General features: G+C 41.0%; 1 protein-coding gene across 1 annotated transcript in view; it reads left to right on the top strand.

The window, feature by feature from the left end:
• HVCN1 (hydrogen voltage gated channel 1) overlaps positions 1-25,508 on the top strand; it is a 36,467-nt gene that overhangs the window by 4,949 nt on the left and 6,010 nt on the right. The window contains exons 2-6 of the mRNA XM_018558309.1: positions 6,373-6,378; positions 14,791-15,019; positions 18,036-18,140; positions 22,080-22,311; positions 25,058-25,170. Coding sequence (XP_018413811.1) covers positions 14,837-15,019; positions 18,036-18,140; positions 22,080-22,311; positions 25,058-25,170 — 633 coding nt within the window. The 5' untranslated portion in view covers positions 6,373-6,378; positions 14,791-14,836. The remainder of the gene's footprint in view (positions 1-6,372; positions 6,379-14,790; positions 15,020-18,035; positions 18,141-22,079; positions 22,312-25,057; positions 25,171-25,508) is intronic.

Below are 25,508 nucleotides of genomic sequence, written 5' to 3'. Positions count from 1 at the left end.
TCATTAACAAACTTCTCCCTCATCTTAAGGCTGAATATGGGCTGCTAGACTCTGTTATTCAGCGGGTAGAGACGGAGCTCAGAAGGAACACGTCTGCTCACATCCCTCGGTAGCCACGCCCCCAAAACCAGTATTTTTAGGATCAAATATACTTAAATTAAATTTAGTGCACAGAATCAGAATATAATGGCAATTTTTTTGGTACAATATAAAAGACGGGGTCACGCCGGGCAAATAGATACCAAACATGTCAAGCATCCATGAAACTGCCAAAAACTACAATAAAAAATGTTACTTTAATTTTTACCTTTTCTTTTTACACTCGGCTTTATTGCTATCACATAGTGGGATAAAAAGCCCCTTATGTAATAGCACATATAATGTGACAGGTCCTCTTCATGGAGACATCAGGGGTTTTTCATACCCCTAATGTCACCTAGGGACCCCAAAGAAGCTGATGAAGCAGAGATCTGCTTCACCAGCTTCTTCTTCTGGCTGTAAGGGGTTGTCCACACCACTTGCAGTGCGTCACGGCCCGATTCCGGCGGGAACGCACTGCATCACATTGCGGCCGGCTCAATTTTTGCCGGGTAGGAGAGGGAGTAGCGGGCCATTGAAGTGAATGGGGCCGTAGCCACGCCCTCCGGCCACAATGCGATTTTTGGGGTGTTGGGGGGGGGGGGGGGGATTTGGATAGGGGTTCTTCCTGAAGATTGGCCTCATGCTGCAGAAGAACCCGTGTCTCCATTAGATTTCCCCATCCCTCCTGTTACACTGACAACCATACCAAGTTGGGTTTCCCAGCCCTTTTACTTCTGTCACCTCTCAGTCTTCTCTACGACACTGTGATCTTGTTGCACATCATTGACTGTAATAGAATAGTAGCTATTCTGGATTTGCTGTTCTGTTTTTACGTTGGAAGGGAATGATAGATTCCAGACTTTCTTTCAGTTAATAGAAAACAGCATTTCCAGCTACATTTCCAGGATTTTGATGCAGAATCTATTCATTTCCTGGATGTAAAACAATGCAACTAAGCAACAGGAATACATTTCAGGCCAGCAGCAACCAGCCTGGGCCAATGTGCATGACTTCCTGTAAAACTAGTTTCATTGCATGTCATGATGATGATGTGGTGTTTTTTTGTTTTTTTTTTAACAAGGATTTTGTAGATTGCGCTTGCTTATTGGTTCCTTGTATGATTCTTATTTCACATAAAAAGCCAAGCTAAATTTTATTTTTAGGTTAGGGCAGACTGACAAAATCTAAGTATGCAAATATCGCCACGCCTCACCTCATTTCGGGCACCTTTCCGCATAGAATTTCTCAAGATTACTCTGGCATTATCAAATGAAACCTCCCAGTCTAATAATCGGCTCAGCAAAGAGCAGATGAGCCAAAATGTTCTTGAGTTATTTCACTTGCTCATTGGTCAATTGGTCAGTGCACCACCTTACTGAAAGACTCAAAGTATCCTGTGGAACTACAAGTCCCATGAGGCACTGCTGGACACTGACAGATGACTCCCAGAGATAGTGGTATGATTGGATTTGTACTTTAAGCACAGCTAGAGTGCTGAGGTTGTCTAACCCTTTGTTTAGGTACAAAGCACAGACTATTTTGACCAAAATATTGTCCTTTGCTCAAGGTTAGTCACTTTCAGCATGACATGCTACTTAAATGTGCATGCTAAAAGAAAACGCACACCATGCACCGCTGTGATCCCTGCTATTGAAAATAAATGGCTTCGAAGTGCTGAATTCAAAGGGGGTTTACTCTTGCAGTTTAGAATGAAATATACGAAGGGAAGGGCTGCTCTCTTGTACAAAGAAGCCTCTGGGACATTCTTTGGACAAAATATGGAAGCTTTCGAAGAAAAGTAGCACCTGGCTATTGTTATGTATTGGAAAAATACAAGCCAACTCATTTTATATATATATAATGAATAGAACCTATGTGCAGGCAGTGCATGTACCCATAAAACTGGAATACCATTTAAAATGAAATTAAAAAGAATAGTTTCCATCAGTAATATACTTCTTATAAATACTTTCTAATCATAGTATAAACACAATGAAAATATCAAATTCCAAAACAGAAGTTAAAGTTTAAGTCAGTAATATACCTTCGTCACTGTTGTCTTAGCAACCTTTGTACAAAATGTAAATAAAGTATTTTAAAAGGCTTTGTGTCATGGTCAAAAATTTGAATTTTCATGTTTTAAATCAGGGGTAGCCAAACTCCGGCCCTCCAGCTGTTGTGGAACTACAAATCCCATGAGGCATTGCAAGGTTCTCCCAGCCACAGACATGACTCCCGGAGAGAGATGCATCATGGGATTTGTAGTTTCACCACAGCTGGAGGGCTGGAGTTTGGCTACCCCTGTTTTAAATGATTGCACTAATTATTTGCTTTCCACCTTTTTTTCGGTTCAAAACCACCATAACACAGTCTTTTAAGCCATTTTATTTACATCCATTATGTGCCTATCCCACCTTTTTACCTCACAATATTTTGCTTTCTCTGACAACTCACACAGTTATTACCTTTTGTATCACTTCCTCTCCTCTTAGGGCTTGTTCACACCAAATGCAGACCAGATCTGCATGAGTTTCTGCACGTGCAGTGTGTTCTGTCGCGGTTTTGACGCTTTCCAGGCCATTTTTGTAGAGCCCTTAGGTTGAACGAAAAAATAGACATGTATACCCAGCTTTAGAGCCTCAAGACAAATAAGGGGGATTTTACTAAGACTAGAGCAGACGTAATATGGAGCAGTTGCACATGACAACCAATCAACTTCGCTCTGTTTTTCAGGGTCTGTTCATACCACAGTGTGTTCCAGATTGGTCAGACTCTAAAAAAGCACTGCATCACAACCCGGCCACCTCCCTGTGTTTGGGGGTGGGGGGTGGCAGTGCATTAAAGTCTATGGTACCGCAGTCCCACCCCCCTGCCCGCAGTGCGATCACCCGAAAGGGTGGCACATTAGTGCCTGTGTTCCAGTCCAGTGCGATCTGCAAAAATGCTGCAAACACTTTTTTTGCAGATCGCACTGAACTGGAAAGCAGGCACTAATATGCCGCACGTTCTGGTGCGGGCGATCACACTGTGGGTGGGGGGCATGGCTGTGGTGCCATTGACTTCAATGCCCTGCCACACCCCCTCCTGCCCCTGAACGCAGCAAGCTGGCCGGAGTGCGATATAGTGCGTTCCAGCAGCTGACCGCGCTGGAACACACTGTTTATTGTGTGAACCGGCCCTGAATGAACAAGATAGAATCTGGTTACTGTGCACAGCTGATCTAGATTCTGTCTGCTCTAATTTTAGTAATTTCCCTTCTTTGTAGTAGTAGTTTTGCATATATTATGATGAATTTATACACATTCAGACTCAATCCTATGGCACTCCTTTTTGTTTTGCCAGCTAGTTCCCTGTGTTTGGGTCCTCACACTGTAAAGTCTTCAGTAGGAAATCATCTCGCCTACTGGATCTTTTGATGCAGTAAATTCATGTTTTGTTTATTTTGTATTTTTACAATGTTGGCAGTTTAGAAAATGATGATCCGTAAAGTGTATTATTATCACAGCTTTCTTTTTTCAGGAAATAATTTACTGATGACATACTTGTAAAACATATGATTTATCGTCTTCCTTGCTTTTCATAGACTCTTGAATGCTACTAATGTGCAGTGGTAAAAAGATATAAAAGAATGGCTTTTGTTGGGTGGTTCACGAACTTTAACAATAGCTAAACTACCAACATTAGTATTTAAAGGAGAACTATGCGGAGAGTTAAATACACATCTCGATAGTTAGAGCCGGCCTGTGACACTGAAGCTGTCACACATCGGCTCTATAGATGGAGAACTGAGCGATCACATACCGCTGATCACTCAGTTCCTGATCATCTCCCTGCAGAAAGTGGTGACTGTCAGTCCCGGCTTCCGTCAGGGATTCCCCTGTCTTCCAGCACTCAGTGGAGGGACAGACAGGGGAGGGGGCGACCACAACTGGCTCTGGCTCTAGAGAGACAGAGCCAGCTGTTAATGAGATCCCAGCTGCAGCACGCCTCTGCGCTGTCAGGAGACAGCAGGTAATAACCCGCTATATGCTGAGTTTTGGTTTGGCCATAGATCTCTTTTTAAGTATGGCATGGTCAAACACTTATTCATATTGCATATGTGTAAGAGGTTGAGCATTGTGCAGAAGGTTTTGAGGGGAAAGGTTTTATTGAGCTCAACATCTGTGTCATCACAGGTACATTTCCTCACTAGTAGTTTTCAATATATCACAACTACAGTGTAACAAAGTCATTTGTCATAGTTTCCACATTGTATACATATGTGCCTTCTATTCTATATACGTACAGTTGTTTTCCCTTTTCCAGCAGGGAATGACAATTTTTTACAGGATGTGCAACCTGCGCTATAAATTGTTACGTGCTTAAGAGCTTCTCTAATCTTATGTGGTTGACTCCAAACCAGAGGGATGAAGAAAAGGGCAACACTGCTCTGTCCCTGAGTTTAGCTTGTGCAGAGCACTGTGGAGGTTTATTTGTAGAGATCTGACTCTACAGTACAACTAAGCCCAATCCAGGGTTAGAGGGGTGGAATGGAAGGACAGTGCAGCTTGGAAGGAGCTGAATAAAGTTGGATTTAAGCGTTAATCCTGCGGTATGCAGCTATCCACTTGCTACCAAACCAGAGAAGATCTGACATTCTAGATGCAGGTCAAATGTTTACTGACCTGTCCGGCAGCATAGTTACATAGTATTTGAGGTTGAATAAAGACATCAGTCCATCAAGTCCAACCTATTAGGATCTCATTCTAGGAGTACCTGTACCCCTGTATATTACCTGTACCCCTGTATATTACGGTCCCTTAAGAAATCGTCCAAAAGTTTCTTGAACAATTCCACATTATTTGCTGAAATCACCGCCTGTGGCAGTGAGTTCCAGACCCTAACTGATCTTACTGTGAAGAACCCCCTTCGCCCCTTGTGCTGGAATTTTTTTTCCACCAATTTTAGGTGATGGCCTCTACGCATAATTACCTGATGGCAGTCACATCATACCTCAAGGTCAGAATGCCCTCTACGGTCTCTGCATAGCTCCAGTCTCTAAAGCTGGCCATACACTGTTATTGTTTTCATTCAACCTGTGGGCTGAACGAAACAAAATCTAACATATTCCTCCATTTATGCACCCAATTAAACACCCCCCAAGCCATGTTTAATTGTTCTGGTCAGTTAATTCTTCTGGTCCTGCAAATATAAATTTGCATATTGAGGACTTTGGCAGATCTCAGCATGTACAAGGCATTTTCGGACAATACATTTGCAAATATTTTCAAAACAGATTTCCCATGTTATAGAGAACATATCAAAAATGTTAATTGGGCTTCAGTAGAACATAAGTGTCAAGAATCTCTTTGTTCAAGTCTCAGTCTAAAGCTGGCCATACACCTTACAATTATCTGCAGATTTTCTGTGGTCAGATGGAAAAGGTGCAACAGATTCCTCCATCTACACTTAACTGTGTGGATGGAGTCATCTCCACCTGGGCCAATCTGTTGCACTTTTTCCATCTGACCACAGAAAATCTGCAGATAATTGTAAGGTGTATGGGCACCTTTAAGCTAGCCATAGACTGCATGAAATTCTGTCTGGCATCCTTCTATCAGAAAATCATTTTCAACGATCAGCGACTGCAGCCTATCGGCTTTTGTCACCGTTTGGGTATTCTGACACCGTTATGCACTATGCCCAACCTTGCCCACTCTGGAATGGGCACTCTTTTGCTAGTATTTTCTATACATTTGTGCATACAGTACATACACTGTGCATTTTCTGAAAACTGTGGTTTGTAGTGCCAGTTTATCAAGTGTATACATAAAAAGCAGAAGTGTCATTTGTTGATTAAAACAAAAACTGAACAGAAGGTGTTTGGTTTGCAAATGAAATGTTAAGGGTAATTTCTACTTGTGTGTAGGTGTTAGGTTATAACATACTAAATAATAGTAACATTGTTCATGACTTTGTTGGATATTCTGTAAAGTATCTTTTAGTTCCCTAATTGTGTAAGAGCACTTAAGTGACAACACAGCAACCACCCTCTGGTGTAACATCCTAAGGCGTTAATTTGAGGAGAACTCTTGAGTAAAAGTGGTAATAAAATGTGAGGAAAGCTGTATAGTAAGCATGACATTGTGCAGCCAATTTTTTCCTTTACCCACCTAGTTCATAGATCTGAAGATAGTAGTCAGTAAGTATGATTGTGTTTGATTGCTTTGTGCTGGCCATAGACTGATTAGCACATTTGTGGATATACACTGTTAGAAATTTGTCCGGTTCACAGGAATCATCCTAAAACAGTGTGTGGTCCTGCTGATTCGACAAAAGTCGATTGAGTAAGTCGATTCTGATGGCTGCAGGCACAGGCTGTCACAATACAATAGCCACGGTAGGAGACTCGTTCATCCATGCTGTTTAACGTGGATTAAGGAAGCTGAGTTTTTCTAAATGTACTTGTGTATGGTCAGCTTAAGAGTCTGAGGTAGCTAAAATTACGTGTGTGACGTAAAATTACGCATGACAAGTGAGTTGTGAAAATTCTAACTGTTATTTTATAATCATTTGGTTAAATATCTAACCGTAAATAATAGAGCTAAACACTACCTGGAAGACCTTCAGTTTTTTTAACCAGTTGACATCCGCGGTGTTAAACCCCCTTCCCATCCAGGCCATTTTTCAGTATTAAGCGCTGCGGTACTTTAACTGACATTTATTCCGTCATGCAGCGCTGTACTGAAATGAATTTTATACCCTTTTTTGGGGACAGATAGAGCTTTCTTTTGGTGGTATTTATTCACCACTGGGGGTTTTATTTTTTTACTATATTAAGGAAAAATTACCGAAATTTAAAAAAAAAAACAGTTTCCCCTATATTAAATGATAAAACATTTATTACCCAATTTTTTGGTAAAATATAAAAGATGGGGTCACGTCGGGTAAAAAGACACTAAACATGTCAAGCCTTAAAATTGCGTGCGCGCGCGAAACCTCAAAAAACGATAATACCCAAAATTGGCCATAGACGACGCTTTAAAAGCTGTTACCGCTCATCAGTTTAGTGTTATCAGTGATTGATGGCCCTAAAATGATTGCTCTCACTGCGACGTTCGCGGCGATATGTAACGTGTAGCGCAATTGTAATTTTTGTGCGCTGGGGCACTGGACGCGTATTTACGTTTATAGGCGCGTAAACGTAGGGGTGGGGGAGTTAAACATTTTGGGGGGTTTTTTTCCCCTTTTTTTATATGTGGCTTTTATTTTATTTTTTTATGTGTTACTTTTCTTTTTTTTTTTTTATATTTTTTTTTTTGCACTTATTGTTATTGCTATTATATAGGGGGATAACAACCCCCTATATAATAGCAAAGGCACACTGACAGGTCCTCTTTATGGAGATATTAGGGGTCTCTAGGACCCCTAATATCACCTATGGACCCCAAAAGAAGCTGATAAAGCAGAGATCTGCTTTATCAGCTTCTTCTCTCTCCAGATGACTGACAGGTGAATGCGGAAGTGATGTAACACACATCACTTCTGCATTCACAGCCCGGACGGGGATCAGCAAGGAGCTGATCTCCCGTCCTCCTCCTCCTGACGCCCTCGGAGCCGGTCCCGGGATCCAAGATGGGGCAGCGGATCCCGGGAATCAAGGTGAGGGGTCAGGGGGAAAAAAAAAACAAAAAAAAAAACCGGAAGCGCCGAGCGGGCGCGGGGGGGGGGGGGATGGGTGCCGCGAACGAGCACATATAGGCGATCGGCGGGCTATGGACCCGCTGATCGCCGATATGTGAAACACCCGGTAACGGGTGTGTGCATTGATCGGGTCTTTTCTGCCCGTGCGTGCCCGCTAGGGGGCGCGCGCGAGCAGAAAAAAATTGCCGTCTGGAGACGGCAACCCGCCAATGCTGCAGTGCCGTCCGTCCGTTTTTTTACTACGGGCGGACGGCAAGAGGTTAAAGCACGGTGCAACCTAAACTATTGACATGCTTTGTTTTTGGGGTTTTTTTCTTCATGTTACCCTTTTGCATCTCCGTGCATTTTTCTTTTGCATCTCCGTGCATTTTATTACAGCTTTTCTTTTCATTCTAGCTTGTCCCCACTTCCATTCTTGCCTAGACCTAGAAGTGTACCTGCAGGGCGTCTGCATGCCTAGGTGCTGGATTTTATACACCTGTGGCCATGGAGGTGATTGGAACACCTGAATCCAATGATTTGGAGGGGTGTCCCAATACTTTTGGTGATATAGTGTACGGCTGAGCTCCCTGGATTCCTTACACTACACTTTTTTAGGATTTATTAAAAATACTAATGTGCAAATAGATCTGCTGAGTGATATTGTTGTGTGAGGGGAAAAAGGTATGTTTTTAATGGTAATGAAAGCAAGGAAACTGGATTTATCTGTGCCTGAGGCTGTTGACTGGCTCTGAACTTGGCTTTTACATCATTTACCAAAGTTTCTGCAGATGGAGCAGTGTGCTGCCAAACTAAGGAGCTGTGTGTGTAGATATTTGTGCCTATTCACTGATGGGGCTTTAAATGGTAAAAATGCTGCAATGATTTAACCTAAGAAGGAAGAGCGTTGTCATGCTACCAAAGGAAGTGCAATGGTTTTACTAACAATCAACATTTTTTTTTTTTTTTAAACAGTTTCCAAGGGGCACTACGATGCTGGTGTGGGCAGCCTACATCACATATATGATTCTATAGTTTGGCCAAAGTTCTACCCTAACGCCTGAGATATTCCCTTGCAAACGGTGTTTAAGGTGCCCATACACTGCACGATTCTCGTACGAGAATTGCGTGAAATCCCGCGATCGTACGAGAATCGTGCAGTGTATGGAAGGCGTGCGACCGTTTCTACTGTACGGTCGCACGTCTTCCGTCGAACCAGCAGGCTAGAAAACCCGCCGTGAATCGTACGATTCTCGGCGTGTTAGTGACCTGCTGGTTTGACAACTGCCGAACAGGCCGGTGTGTGTGCACACGCACACAGCCCGTTTGCAGTCATCGTAAGCCCGCCCCTCAGGGGGGCGGGCTTGCGATGATCGCAAGTACGATCTGCCTGTCCAAGATGGGCAGATCGTACGTTTTTTTTAAAAGTACTTTACAACCCTCGCAAGACAAGTCTTGCGAGGGTTGTAAAGTGTATGGCCACCTTAAGAAAGACAAACGGGAAATGCCAGAACACTCATCCTAAAGGTGATGGGCTGCAACACCACATAAAGTTCCATTCCTTTTAGCTAACAGGAAAATAAGGTATGCATTAAGCATAGATTTGCCTAAACAGGGTGATTAAAGCTGCACTCGAGCACAAAAACTGTCATTTTAAAAAACGAAAAAAAAATGTTGCCTCATAGTTCTCTTTTAAGGAATGTTTTTTAGCACCTTGTTGAATCCATGCCAAAAAAGAAGCAAAATGAGGTCCTACCTGATACTAGCCAGGTGTTGTAATAAAATGGCCACGGAGTGTATATGTAGTCCTATATTGGCACCTATTGTTAGAATAAGCATTTTCAATCATTATCTTTGTCTAATTAACAGGTTCTTTTTAAGCACTTCAAGACCAGGTGTTTAGACCCCCTTCCTGGCCAGGCCATTTTTCCGTATTCAGCGCTGCGGTACTTTGACTTACGTTTATTCCGTCATGCAACGCTGTACTGAAATGAGTTTTATACAATTTTTTTGGGGACAGATAGAGCTTTCTTTTGGTGGTATTTAAACACCACTGCGGTTTTAATTTTTTTACTATATTAAGGAAAAATTATTAAATTTTGGGGAAAAAAAGTTTTTGTTTCATTATATTAGAACACATTTATTATTACCCATATTTTTGGTAAAATATATAGGGGGTCTCCAAGACCCCTAATGTCACCTAGGACCCCCCTGAAGAAGCTGATGAAGCAGAGATCTGCTTCATCAGCTTCTCTCCAGCATCTGAAGCTGGAGAGTGACACAAGAATGTGGAAGTGATGTAATATACATCAATTCCGCATTCTGACAATGGAGAGGGGAACGGAGGGAGATCGTGTACCGACCTCCCTCTGATCCCCTGTGACAGAGGCAGTATGCTGGTCCCGGGCTCGCACCGGGCACAGCGCAGCCCGGGACCAGCGTGACAGCGGGAAGGTGGGGGGGGGGCCGCACATCCCGGGACCTCATACAAGCATACAAACGACTTGCTCTATAGCCGGCGGATCGCTTGTATATTAACGGGCATCGCTGCCTGTTATCAAATGTCGGCATTTCCCACTCGCGTGCGCCGCGTGGTGTGGCTGAGCGGACATCTAAAGACGCCCACTCAGATCTAGAGAGCTCCTGGCCGGCCGTTTTTTTACAACGGCCGGCCGGGAAGTTGTTAAGCACTTATTATAGACTTTATCATAATACTTTTGTATACAAAATGTGTGAAAACTAAGTGACCCTAAACTCAGGAGTTAAAGTGACATTAAACCCTCAGATTTTTTAACATAAAACAATACTGTAATGTGCGCCTTACTGTAATCCATGGTTGTTTCCCTTCTCTTTGATGCTCTTCCTTTTAAAACTGTATCTGTTCTCATGCTTGGAGAGAACTTCTGTTTTGCAGCAGACTGCCTTGTCTCACACGGTGTCTGTGTATCCGTTTGTATAGGCTGTAACCTGAGCCAGCATTACAGGAAGAGGCCCTGAGCTGAAAAGGGAAGTTCTCTCCAAGCATGAGAACAGATACAGTTTTAAAAGGAAGAGCATCAAAGAGAAGGGAAACAACCATGGATTACAGTAAGGCACACAATACAGTATTGGTTTATGTTAAAAAATCTGAGGGTTTAATGTCACTTTAAATCTTAAAAATACATTGAAGTACCTCAACCAATGACAAAAATGTATCCTATGTGTGTATCACCCGGCTGTAGATCATGGTCCCTGTGTGTTGTGTAATGTAGCCACCACTCCAAGCTCCCTCCCGTGATGGACTATAAGGTCAATACACATTAGTAAACTTAATGTGAGATTGTAGTAGATCACCGGAGCAGGCTGGGAGTGGTGGTTACTTTACAAAAAGACAGGGAACATGGTATGAATTCAGAGATGATTTGAGGCTCTACAGCCAAAAAATGCACAAATGCCTGAGTTTTGTGTCACTTTATTTATCTGCGAAGGATTCAGTGATTTCACAGTTTGCATTTCTTGGCTTTCAGAGAGTAACTCGTCAACCTGTGTGATCAGACAAAAAGCCACTCTGGTAATTAGGTGTACTTGTACAGGGAGTATTTGTGTTTCCTGCATATACAGTGTATTTATAGAAACCTTTAATTGTACTGTAATGTACCCAAAACTTTGGTCTGTTTTTCCGGAATCACAATCCCTTTAACCTCTTCTAAAAAGGTTTGACCTGCTGTTTGCTGAAATTGTAGACAGGTTATATGTAAACATTACATCTAGCCAGTACCTAGTGACTCATGCACTTATATAAACTGACTTGAAGGTCGCTATATTAAGCAGCAAACGCCAGGTAAACCTAAAACTAGCTAGTAAGTATGCTTTCAATACGTTTTCCGCTTAGCTTGGAGCGCAGAGATCATGATCCTGCTGATGTTGCTACATACTGCTTCTGGGTGAGACTACAAAAGAAAGGTATAAAATAGTCTAAAGGAACAGCTTGTTTCCAATATTTGTCTAAAGCTTGGCCATGCACAATGCAATTTTAGTCTCATGTACCAAATAACCAATATTATGTAATGTTATGGCTTGTCTAAACAGTCCATTCAATTTGTATCCAACATCCAAGGAATGCACTTGCAATGTATACTTCTTGGTAGAGGAAAAGTAGACTGAACAATCAGAATGTAATGTGTATGGCCAATATTTTGAAAAGAGCTTTTGCACAAGAACAGAGAAAGTGTTCTGTAGAGCTGGGCTTCTTCGGGGTTTTTGGAAAGCAAAAACTCTTAAGATTGTTTTATGAAAGATCATTCCATAGAAAACATTTCGGTAAACACATTCCATAGTGTTATGCCCTCTTTACCATCTTGTCTTATTTTATATTGTAATGTTGTAATGTCTTCCTTGTATTGTAAAGCGCTGCACAAACTGTTATGCGCTATATAAATCCAGTGTAATAATAATGTGTGTGAATAGGGAATATATGCATGCGCTAAGAGTATATTGTACATAAGACAGAGCACATTGAGGGAAGGGGGTCTACAGTAACCCACAATAGCTTCCTGCGCTGGTAGTTATGGCTTCCGTAGTGATTCACAATGAAAATGTCAATACTTCTATCATCAATGATGACACTGCTACTGTCAAATGGGTTATCAGACCATAAAAAAAATGGTGTTGGAACCTTTCAGGGAAGTCCTGAGATGCTTTCTCATTTTTGTAGCACAATCTTCCTCATTTGTAGTATATTATGCTTTTATTCCATGGAGCTGGGGAGTATCTATTTACCTTGCTCGATTGCTTGCTGTGGCCAACAAACCTTCCTGTCTTTGTTGTGCCTCAGTTGGCCCTAATCAATCTATCTGTAGATTGTGTTATTTTTAAGAACCATCCACACAACAACAAACAGGTCGTTAGTGAACTTGCATACATGTTGTATTTGTGTTCAAAACATGGTAAGCTGTGTAGTGAGACTGCTTTGCTAAGCTTTACAATAACTTGTGTTTGCAATATAAACAACCATCAACATTTTTTTTCTAGGTGAAGACTTTTAAGTAGGTTTGACCCAGGAAAAAGTTGCTGTCATTTTACTTTTTACTTTGGTGTGGTAAGTACATCATTTCCTTCATGCGCTTGGTTCCTTTTTTTTAAATATTCTTTACAATGAGTCAGTTTTGTGGGGAATTTGGATACCTTTTTTTTGGCCAGAAACAAGGAGATCCACTGATATTCCCTTTTTTTTATTTAATTTTTTTCAAATTCTTTAATTAATAAGATCCAGCAATATACACACATCTTCAAGAAAGGTTTATAACTTGATAAGTAATCAACAAGAAACATTACAAAAAGGTCCAGGGCAAAAAGAAAAGATGATAGTTGGTAATTGTCTAATAAAATCGGGTTTTGTAAGTGGGGGTTTTTAGGTGCCTGGTGGCATTGTCAAGGAAACCAAATTACTGAAAGAACATACTGTATGGTTTTTCTTTATTTACCATTATGTTCTACCAATGTCTTGGAGTCGTTTTTGGAGGTGTATATTATAAGGAAGAAAATATGGATGTTTACAATCATGTTTTATATTGTTTTAACACTTTTTATACAATAAAGATTTTATTTTATTTTTTTACGTAAAATTGAAGTAATCATGGACTCTGTCACTAGGCACCTGAAAAAACCCCACTTACAAAACCCTATTTTTAAAAATGTTTAATTACATTTTTTTTTTACATGATTTATTAGGGGTGTGGTGCCAATCACTCGGTTTTTCACAAAACCTTTTTCTAGTTGGTAATTGTCGTTTTGTGTGTGGTTTGAGCCCAGTAGATCCTTGTTGTTGTGCGTGTTTGTTGGGTTTTTTTTTTTTTATGTGACAAGCTACAATTCCGCTCCTATATTCTAGGGCAAGTGCAGTGGTCCTAAAATTTTCTGAAGACTGCAGTCTCCAGAACATAACTCGGTGTCCCAAGGTTGTGCAAAGTTTCAAACCCTTATACACTGTAAAATCAATTTTGGTTGGATTATTTGTTCTAGCCTGATGTCATATTAATAGATGATCTGTGTCAGCATGTGCATGTATTTCAAAGTCAGGGATTGACTGGGACAACTGCTTGAATCGTTAACTGATGGGGGGGCTGCCTTCGTGTGTGTGTTTTTTTTTGTTTTTTCTGAATTCCATTCTACATTTGCATTGCAAAATTGAGTCAAGGGCAAATTATATTGTATATTCTCATTGTGGATTAGACCTGTCGTGTGGCCGTTGTATTCTCATGCATACAAGTGATTTTCTGCAGTATGCTACGTTACAACCGCCTAGGCTTTATAGGTTGAATAAATAATCATGAGTAGCATAGTGTGACATGCAAACCAGGCACCATTCAAGGTCTGTTGGTTCTAAACATATTTCTACAGAAACACATCTGGCCAGCGTAAATGCATCTTGCTTTGCTTGAGAACTTCCATCTTAACCCCAGAATGTACTATAAGATATCAGACACACAATTTACACTTTCCTGAGACCTTCTGATTAAAAATGCTTATAAAAGTGAGGATGGAGGGGGGCTGGCTGTCAGACATCTTACCTGCTGATAGTTGGCCCAGAACCTGTGTAGGGCATATATCCCTGAATAAAGGACATGGTCTCCCTACTGACCCACAACATTTTTTTTTACCCTCAATCTCATTGGCATTCTTATTTTTTAATTTGCTGATCCTTTTATATATTGTTGTTCCATGCACCCCTTTGACCGTTTATGCATTACTTGTTCCCTTTGTATTGTATAAGAAATTCAGATGAGCACCAATATAATTATTATGCCGCTGTCAGCCCTGCCTAGTATACGTAAATTCTGCTCTTCTGCAATGTATGCTTTGCTGTCAAACCTAAATCGACTATCGTATGTTTAAATTTATTCTATACCCACGGACTTAAATGTAAAGAAAATGGGGAACAAATAATGGTGCAATTGCCAGCAAGGAGGAAGAATGTGTATGGCAATAAAATTGTGTAACATACACTGTATATGACAAAGTAAACAAACCCTTTTGATGGTATATCTGCCTTGCTGCATGTTCCCTCAGATCTGGCTTATGCTACAGAGTGATGTGTGTGTAACCAAAGTACAAGATGTCCAAGTTCCTGAAGCATTTCACCTCTGTTGGTGACAACCATAATGATAAACAATGGAATGAAGAGGATGAGGAGAAGCCGGAACCACAAGAAGAATCCAAACAAACACCTCATCCATTCACTTCTGCATATTCCTTCCGGGATGCCCTAAAATGGCTTTTCAGCTGTCACAAGTTTCAGGTGCCGTCTTTGTTTTGTCATTTTTCTTTAAATTTTCTGTTGGTGGAGATTTTCTAGCATGTGATCATAGTAGTCCATGTTCCTAATGGTGTCCTCTTACACTAGGTGATTTTCGTATCACCAGCCTTTCAGGGAACGAGACACAATGTAGATCATTCATCAATAGAGGAAAATAAGGACAAAAAGATTTTGCCTAAAGCAGTAGATCCAACATTTCCTTTGTACAACATTGTAATTGCATTAGGAAACATGAGCAGGTTTGTTTTTTGGTTTTTATAATGTGTTATAAAAGTGGCTTTTATGTTCCCATCATATAGTAATATGTGTATTTCATGCTTGATGACTTGGCTAGGGAACATCTTATACTAAAGCATAGTGTTCCCTACTATGTCAGGTAAAGGTCTTCTGTCTGGGGGTATATTTGCTCTAAAATAGTTTAAGGAGCAAAATGAAAAGTGCAGTACCTATAGTAACCAATCAGAATCCATCTTACACTGGTTTGCCACGAACAAAGTCAATTTTCCTTAGTTACTGTAGGTTAATGCAGTTAGCACTTTGCTTCTTGCATTATGTACTGGAAAAGGATGGTGCTGTAGGAACATTCTGTATTACACTCCCTTAATGCATTCCTTTTATGCAGCAAAGAATTGCTGCTATGTAGTAAAGATATAGCCTACTTTCATAGCATTTCTGCCAAACTGCACACAGCTGTTTTTTGGCTTTTTGGCCATCATCCATGCAGTGTATGCAAACCATGGCTTCTATGGAGTGGGATTCAACAAGACAGTATAACATACAGGGTATTGTAAGAAGGCATTAAAGGAATTAAAAAGCCTTTAAATGGAATCCGTGCGTAGCACAGTAAAGCCTTCTTAGAACAGAAGAGATACATGTCTCATTCCATTGCATATTCCAAATATAAGATTAGCCCTTATTTTCAGGACAGTGGGTGGAGCCATGGAAATGAATTATGGCTCTCTGTCCTGAAATGAGGAGGGAAAAGCACATACAAATAATAAGAACAGCGCTCTCGGATTGGGCCAAGGGAATAGGGTGCTATAGCTCTACCTTGCCTGCAGCCCTAGGAGACAGGAGGAGTGCCTGCACTTGTGGAACAAAAAACAAACGTGAGGGCGCAAGGCTAGAGGGACTATGAAACTTATTGAAACAAAGTGTGTGTGCCATCATCTGCACCCCTGTCCACCCCTCTCTTCTCATTTTCCCGTGATGAGCTACCCAAGGCAACACACTAACCTCCACTGATTGCACTACCTTGGACTCCACGATTTCCTTCACTGTTCCACATCCATCCGGTCCCGAGACCCACTTAAAAGTAAGTGATCCATCTCCTCTTGCTTCCCTCACTTTGTTTCAATAAGTTTCATAGTCCCTCTAGCCTTGCGCCCTCACGTTTGTTTTTTGTCCTGAAATGAGGAATAGCCCTCTAATTTTTGGGGTATGCAATGGAATGATACGTGAATACTTTCTGTTCTAAGAAGGCTTTACTGTGCTATGTATGTATTTGGTTGGACGGTTTCCTGTAGACATGCATTCTAGTAGTGCACCGGCAAAAAATTCATTTTCGTTTTCATTCGGATTTTCCGTTATGTACTTTTTCGGGATTCAGGTTCGAAAGTCAATTTGTTTCGGGATTCGGATTCAGACAAAATTAGTTAGAGGTAGTCTGTATTTTCGTCCCGGGTGAATTTCATTAGACAAAAGGAAAACAAAATAAAAAATGACTCGAGGGTCTGGTAGGAGTTTCAAGGGGACCCCATGTTTTCTCCCATTTTTTGGGGGGGGGGTGGGGATCCCCCTTTAAATTCTTATCAGACCTAAAAGGCCTGGTCTGGCTTTTGAGGGGAACCCTGCGCCCTTTAATTTTTAACTTGGGGGGTTCCTACCAACATTCCTACCAGACCTAAGGGGTCCAGCATCAATTGGGGGGGGGAGGGAGGAACCTTTTGTCTAATGTCACTTTGCTGCACTGATTTCGGGACAGAAATTCGTACAAACTGCGGCTAACAAATTTCGTCGGAAATTCAGATTTATTGTCATTAGTCATTTCTATCATTCGGTGATTCGGATATATCCGGATCTCCAAATCACAAAAATCTGTCCGAACAACTAATCTTTCCGAAACGCATCGCACATGTCTAGTTTTCTGATTGCTTTAATCCCTTCTCGCATCCTCTATGGTTGTACTGTCTTGACTGCCTTAAGTAACATGGTTTTTGACTACAGTCACAGAGTATGAGTAAAGGTGCCCATACACCTTACAATTATCTGCAGATTTTCTGTGGTCAGATGGAAAAAGTGCAACAGATTGGCCCAGGTGGAGATTACTCCATCCACACAGTTAAGTGTAGATGGAGGAATCTGTTGCAACTTTTCCATCTGACCATAGAAAATCTGCAGATAGTTGTAAGGTGTATGGCCAGCTTTACATTGAGCATTGCTTGAAAAATGAGCAGAAATCCGATAACTGAGACGGGTGGTTATAGAGAGGAGCTTTAGTGTTCCTTTGTTGGCTTTGTTAGCGAAGGCATGTGAAGGACAGGGCAAAGTCAATCTCTTCCCTGGTATATTTCTCATTGTATTTTTTTTAGGGCTGCACCGATATATCGCCTGCTGAAACCTATCGGCCAAAAATGGCACTCTTGGCAGAATGCCGAAAGTGCAATTTTTCGGCCGAAATAGCGGCGCATCCCTGGTTTCTCTGTTTTTAGATCCCTAATATTCCCCGGAATACCTTACAGTAAAAAATAAAAGTCTTTAATAAAAATAAAATATAAAAAAATTTAACTTTATAAAAATATATTTTAAAAAATTTGAACAAAGTAAGAAAACATTTTCGGTTTCGGCCTGACCTTTTTTTTTTTTTCTTTTCTTTTCGGTTTTAAAATGTTCATTTTGGTGCACATATATAATTTATTTTGTGAGTCCTTGTAGCAATGTGAATTGAACTGTACATATGGAAAAAATGTTACTGAACATTGCTGTGCTGTCTTTACAGATTTTCATTGTGTGCCTTGTTCTTCTGGATGCCTTATTTGTGCTGATTGAAATCCTTCTCGACTTGGAACTGTTAGAGGGAAAAGTTGATCATCTTATACCAGAGGTAAGGAGGGCAACTCTGAAAAGATGGGAGGGGCTGCAGAGGGAAGGGGCATAGAAGAATTGATAAAAGACAATTGAGGTCCTTGGTGTTTGTCGAAAAGAAAAGTCTACCTTGCACGCTTAAAAGCCCCAGTGTCAATGAATGATTTACATTGTTGCATATATTTTATTCCATATGCAGTCGATAGGCTAACACAATACACATTCAAATCCCACGTGTTTATTGCAATAGACAGACGCATTTCCTCTCATACTTTTTCACTTTGTTTTGATGACTGAAATTACAGGAGGTGTATACTGGGGAATTCAATAAAAGCTTTGTGCCAGGTTTCTGGCGGTATAGACTTTTAAAAGCTCCTGTGCCAATTTAAAAAAAAAAAAAAGCCCAGTCACCAGTTTTAGTAGCTTTACCAACATGTGCGACAGATTCAAGTTGTTCTTAATAGTTCCACTTTTACAAATTGGGACTATGGCTGCACTAAATTTTAAATATTTACCTCCAATATGGACACAACCAAATTGGAGGTAATTAAGACTAACCCTAAGCTGGCATACAGAGACAGGCAAAGTGGGGATGCCAAGGGACTAGTTTTCCATTGGGTCCCCTCTGCAGGCTGTCTATTGGCTATGGAATCCATGTTCTGCCTTTCGTAAATCACTAGGGGAGAAGACCTGATGGTGAACTAGTCCCTCAGTTTTCCCATCAGGCTCCACCCACCTACTAGTAAACCTTCTCAGCCATTTAACCGCTGTGGGAAGGGGAGGTGGTGTGCTGGACGGAGTGTCCAGCTTGGATCAGTGTGCCTCCATGTTTGTGCTCAAATTCATGTACCGGTTTCAATCTGGGGCAGGCACCGACATTTGTTGTACAAATGCACCATGGACTTCTATCTCTGCATTTCTGTGTGGATGTATTTTTACAGGCCATATTCTATTAGTTACTAGGCATTTTCTTCTTTCCTTTTTTTTTTTTTTTTTTTAATCTAAATAATTTATTTTCTAAATATCTTTCAAGGCTGGCTATATTATTTTTGATTATTTTTTGGGCAGTGTATGGAGTGATTTATTTTTTTTACTTTTTTGTATAAATATCATTTTAGTGTGTTTAAAGTATTTTAATTGCATATGGAATAGAATATTTTGCATGATGTATATGTTTACTTGTGGTTGGTACCTGTATGCAAGGCGTGTGGGGTTTTTTTTCCCTGTTCTTTTTGCTATGTTCAGCTTTGTTCTTCCTGTGTTAGCATGTCCTTTTGTATATTTTATGTGGTGCAGGTGCTTCCACGTAGGACATACTTAAAGGGGTTCTAAACCCTCTGTGTTTTTTGCCTATATCTACTGCTATCCAGTAATAAAAGTTGTGTTTTTATCATAGCTTGTAATCTGTTTTTTGGGACTTAACGGAATGGAAGGTTTTAAATGGAGCCGATATTGGAGAAATGGGTGTGGCCACTGAAAGGGTGTGGTTACTGAGGGGCGTGGTTACTGAGGGGCGTGGTCACTATGGGGCGCTGTAAAGCTTTCTCGCACAGGGCGCCTAAAGACCTAAGGCCGGCCCTGCTGCTATCAAGCAGTTTTTTTTTAACAGCGGTTTAAACCTACCTTGTTTTCGCTGCGCGCGGCCGCCCGAGAATCCGAAACTGTTCATGCGGCTGCAAAGCATCTTGGCGCAGTTCGGATTCTCGGCCGGGAGACGAGCAGAGAATCGCAAGGTAAGTTTATGGACGCGTGCACCCGCATGCAGACACCGCTGGATCAGAAGTGCCTTCAAGCAGAGAGGAGTCAGCGCTGGATTGGAGAGCCGCCGCACCGCTGGAGGGACAGATGAAAACATCAGGAAAGAAGAGGAAGATCGGATTAAGAGACATCATTTAAGGTAAGTGCTAACATTAACATTGGGGGAGGGGGGAAAAAAATGATCCTTTAATGTCACTTTAATGGTGGTTTATACTACTGTATGCCGAAGATAATTAATTCATCTTGGGATAGCGGGTTAAAATGAATGTATAAATACACGCAGAGTAGGTATCTTAATATGTAAACATAAGTTAGGTTATTCCATACAGCCAATAGTAATATATAAAACGCATGTAGCAACCAATCAAAAAGGCTATTTCAGTGATCTGACTCTTAAACCGAATCTGGTTATTGCACAAGACATATCATTGCTGTTTGCATTGCAGGAATAATTTCTTGTAAAGTGTTCTCAGTCATACTTTTAGAGGATACATGAGACAAGGTAAAGGCTTACTTTGTTGTCCTCTCCTTCTGTGAATGCTAGTTGCATGGCTGCCACAATGATTCAGTGTCTGCAGTACTTTGAGTCCTTGATCTGGACCAAGTATGCAGATCAGGAGTTGTTCAATGCTTGTTTTGGGTCACTCAGAATATTGAAGCACTTTTATGACGGTCAAGAAACTTGCATTTTCAGAAGGAGATCAGCCATGGCATCCCCTATATTTATTTCAGCAGGGAAAGGAGTTGATGATATGAAATAAATAAGAAGCAGAGAGTGCTGTACAGTGACATGACGGCGCATAATGTTTTAGCAGTGTCTGTGAGAAGCATAAAGTTACTCAAACGCTTCATTGCTTTCATAACAATCTGCAGATTTCCATACTGGGGGTTACACAATGCTACGGCTTATTACACCAGAACTTGCACAAACCAATCTGATATGGTGTGATGTGGGGACAGATGTATTAAAGGCTAGTATGACCTTTTTTGCGCATTTTCTGTATAAACGCTGAGCCAATATGGAGTGGTTTCAGGATGTACAGTGGTACCTCGGTTCACGGACTTAATTGGTTCCACGATTCTGGTCGCAACCGAATTGGTTGTGAACCGAATCACATTTTCCCATAGGGTTCAATGTAAATCAGGTGAATCCGTTCTGAAAAAATTAACCACAAGTTTCTTTTTACCACCATTCTTGCTCTGCACATTCTTGTCACCTTCATTAATGCTCTGCGCTTTCTTTTTCCCACCATGCTTGCTCTGCACTTTCTTGGGAGCCATGCTGGATTGAATACAGTAATACTGTACAGCAGGGCTCAAAATCCTGTCTGTGAGCAGGATCGATCCCTGGTTATCTGGGGGTGATAGTGAGGTCTGCTGCCCGTTGGCCCCCTATGTGATTAGCAATAGGAGTAGTGTAAAAAAAAAAAACACTGTTTAAAAATTTAAAAATTAACATATAAAAAAACACAAAAATGTTGTTTAAGTTCCCTGCCTCCCACGTGCACGCACATACGCAAACGAGCGTCGGTGCGCCTATGTGCGAAAACAACAATTGCGCTACACGTTACATATCGCCACGTACATCGGAGTGTTCATTCCAGGGCCATAAATCACTGTTCGCACTAAACTGATGAGCGGTAAAAGCGTTTTAAAGTGCTCCCTATGGCAAATTTGGGGTATTGACGGTTTTTGCGGCTTCACGGGCGAACGCAATTTTAAGGCTTGACATGTTTGGTATCTATTTACCCAATGTGACCCCGTCTTTCATATTTTACCAAAAATTGGGTATTATATTATGTTTCTGTGCACTAAATTTTAATTTAGTTTATTTTGTCCTAAAAATACTGGTTTGATAAACATTTTGCGCAAAAACCATGTGACATAAAAAAAATTGCAACTATCATTTTTTTTATTCTACAGGGCCTCTGCTATCAGAACATATATAATTGTTTGGGGGGTCTGAAACTGTTTTCTAGCCAAAAATTCATATTTTATCATGTGTGCGCAAATAGTAAGAAAATGCTCCGGACAGCAAGTGGTTAAGGAGACAAGCCGGTCTATAATTGGGCACCATAGTTTACAGTTCAGTGATGCCAGTATCTTCCATATCTTTCGTGTCTTCAGTTATGACATAATAAAGTGTTCTCTCTTCAGTGTTGGCTTACTAATTGTTGCTGTTTTTTTTGGTTTCATGTAGATCTTTCACTACTTGAGTGTCTCCTGCTTGTCCTTCTTCTTGTTGGAAATTGTGGGTAAGCTCTTCGCCTTCCGGCTTGAGTTCTTCCACCACAAGTTTGAAGTGTTTGATGCTGTCATTGTTATTATATCATTTATCATCGATATCGTCTACATCACCCGTGAAGAGGTATTCAGTGCTGTTGGACTACTCATCTTACTCCGACTGTGGAGGGTGGCCAGAATTGTGAATGGTAAATACACAACTTTAAATATTTCATACATGTTCACAAAATGTGACTCGCTCATCATTCTGCTTTGTAATGTTCTCATTGGGAGACCGGTGCATTTCAAGAAATCCGAGGCATTCAAATCTTTAGGACCCACATGGTAATGATTTCATTACCACTAAATACAGACTAGTGGATCTCTGAACTGGTAATTGATCAGATCTCTGTGTAGCCTTTGAAAGGTTAGTAGGTCCACCCAAGATTTCCAAAGGCCGCTCTAGAGTAAGATGCAATGCTCTTGTTCTTCTGATCTCTAACGGAATCACTCCAAAATGTATACAGGATTCTGTTCTGAGGGAGGTTTTCACAAGGGCAAGAAAATCGTATATACCTATAGGCAGGGCGGTTACAGCACCTAGAAACCTCTCCTTACATATTTAAACAGTACAAATGGGAATTTTGTTTATTAATTGAAGGCATTAATACTGTAAGAAGACCTCCTTAGGGCCTGTGTTGGTGGCTTTGGGCTTGTGTCAATGGCATCAGTTTGAGATGCTTTAAAGTGAGCACAAATTTTTTTGTTTTCTTGAACTTTTGCTCTAAAATGATAAATGTTGTTGGATTAAATATGTTGCATAAGATTTGTATCTTATTTACTATAGTCAGGGTAGATTGGCATCAGCCCCACGGGAAGTGCATGGTTTTTTACGAGTCAGACTATATGCGTAGGCTTAGAATGTCAGAAGGGAAAAAGTACAACCACTATGTAGCACTACGAAGCAAGAAGTTGTGAAAATAGGATGCACTGCACTAAAACAAATGGGTGTATAAATGTGAAATCATTAGATATAGCAATGTAATAAATTGGTTCATATATAAACCCTTTTATATATGAGCTCCTTTATTAATTGATATATCTATGCATTGTTGAGACATTGTTATTTCCAGCTGTACATATGAGGTTCTTTACAATCTCTGTTGTGAGACTTGGTGACAAGCTTGGAAAATATTGGCCCAATAACACCTAAAACGTGCACAGAACTGGTACCCACTGATTAAAACTCTGTATTATTAAAGCTGAACTCCAGGGACAGAAATTCTCATTTCAATATATTCCTCTCTACACCTCTCTGCTGTCTCCTTTCTTCTTTTCTATTCTCTCGTTTTCCTTGATCTGTCTTTTTCTCCTGTCACTTGTATTTTCTACTATATGGTTTGCACTCCTCTGGAGTCCTTATGTATATTTGAATATTGCTGTTCTATTTCCCATATGTACATTTTTACCATTCATGATCACTTTACCTCCTGGATTGTGTACTCTGGACGGCGTATTCTCTCCATTCCGCTTTCTCTGTTTCTTGTTATCCTTGTATGTCTTATTGTAAAAATTTAAATGTTATGAATGTTAAATCTGTTCCTCAATAGCCACAATGGATATAAAGCCACTTTGTGTGCACCAAATGCCTTTGGAAACCCAGATAATACTTTGGTAAATTTAGAAGTGACATGATTGTGCTATACATAATCTGAGCAGAGCTGGAAATACACAAGGAAATACACAAAGTACACCAAGATTCAAATAAGAACACACATACCTCTTGTATTTAGACAATACTTGCTTATCCTGGAGTTCAACTTTAAGAACAGGAGGCAGGCTGGGATTTGTGGGAGATTTAGGCTAATCTTTTATAGCTAGATTTCTCTCCTCCAACCTGTCAACTAAATGGTGTGGATGGAGGAATCTTACCTGCTGGCTATTGTATTCAGACAGCTGCTATCCACCGGTCTAAATACCTTAACAGTGACTACATCTGATTGGAGGCAGCCAACAGTTTTACAGCCAGCTCCCTTTGATTGTGTAATTGAAGTGTGTCTAACTGGGTGGTGCCGAAAGGACCATCCATACCTTGAATTTAAAGGAAAACTATGAGGTGAGTGAAAATCACTCAGCCTCATAGTTCGAGCCGACATGTGACAATGAAACTGTCGCAGGTCGGCTCAATAGATCGGGAAGTGAGCGAACACATACTGTCGCTCACTCACTTCTCGATCCTGTCCCTGCAGAGCCGTGACTGTCACTCATGGCTCCCTGCGGGGATTCCCCCTCCCCGATCCTCCAGCACTGACTGGCAGAATGGACGGGGGAGGGTACAGCTGGCTCTGCCTCTAGATAGGCAGAGCCAGCTGTCAATCACGCAGCTGGGTGGATCTCTACAGTAATGTCTGGATCCGTCCCGGCTGCGGCACTCTCAGTATACCGCGAGCTGTAGCTCGTGTCATACTGAGCTTTGGGTGACGGGAGGATGCTAGTTTGTGTCCTGCCGTGACCCTGGGGAGAACTATGGGGAAAAGCCTTAACCCCATAGTTCTCCTTTTTAAGCTGATTTAGCAGAAATCAGCGGCAATTGGAGCCATGTGTGGCTAGCATTAGCCCTCCTCTGCTGATCTGTGTGCTGAAGACAGCTGATAACAGACCTGAAGATCCAGGGATGTTCTGCATCATGTATATGGTCATAAATATTTGATGTGGAACCACAGTACAGCCCAGACATGACCTGGTTCTGCTTCTGTTACAGTCAGAAGGTTAAATTATTAACCAGTGCTGACTATGGGCACACATGAATGCAGGGGTACTGAGGACTGCCAGTTACCACACAACGGCATTTCCTTTATGTTGTAGATGTGAACCTGTATTGTCTTTTTGGTAGCCTGACATTCACAGCACATATGAATAGTTATACATTTTACATGTTTATTTCCCACTTTAAAGGAGTCATTTTGTCTGTGAAAAGTCGAGCAGAAGAGAAGATCAACAAATTAAAAGAGAAGCAGGGGACTCTACTGGGGAGAGTGTCCCAGCTAGAACAGCAGTGTTCCCAGCAGGTAATCTTCCACTTACTGGTCATGTGACTAATTACAAGAGCTCAGAAAGGAGTGTGACCGTGACATCATACTTTATGCTGCACTTTTATTTTGTCAGCCATGACAGTGGTCTATTAAATGGACATTTTACATATCACATTGATCACCTTTTACTTGTGTTGGAGATTTATAGTGTGCATCTAAGATTATGAAAATTACCCATTGTAGGTCTCAGTTCACAAATATGTGACTGTCTGATGTTCCTTGGCAAACAGAACCATTCCAATCTTCCCTTTTGGTTGAACTCGATGGACTTGTGTCTTTTTTCAACCTAACTATGTAACTGTTGGAAAGAATTT

Source organism: Nanorana parkeri, unplaced genomic scaffold (assembly GCF_000935625.1).
Source record: "Nanorana parkeri isolate BGI_ZX_2015 unplaced genomic scaffold, ASM93562v1 scaffold331, whole genome shotgun sequence".
Taxonomy (NCBI): domain Eukaryota; kingdom Metazoa; phylum Chordata; class Amphibia; order Anura; family Dicroglossidae; genus Nanorana; species Nanorana parkeri.
This window is presented reverse-complemented; position numbering and strand designations above follow the sequence as displayed.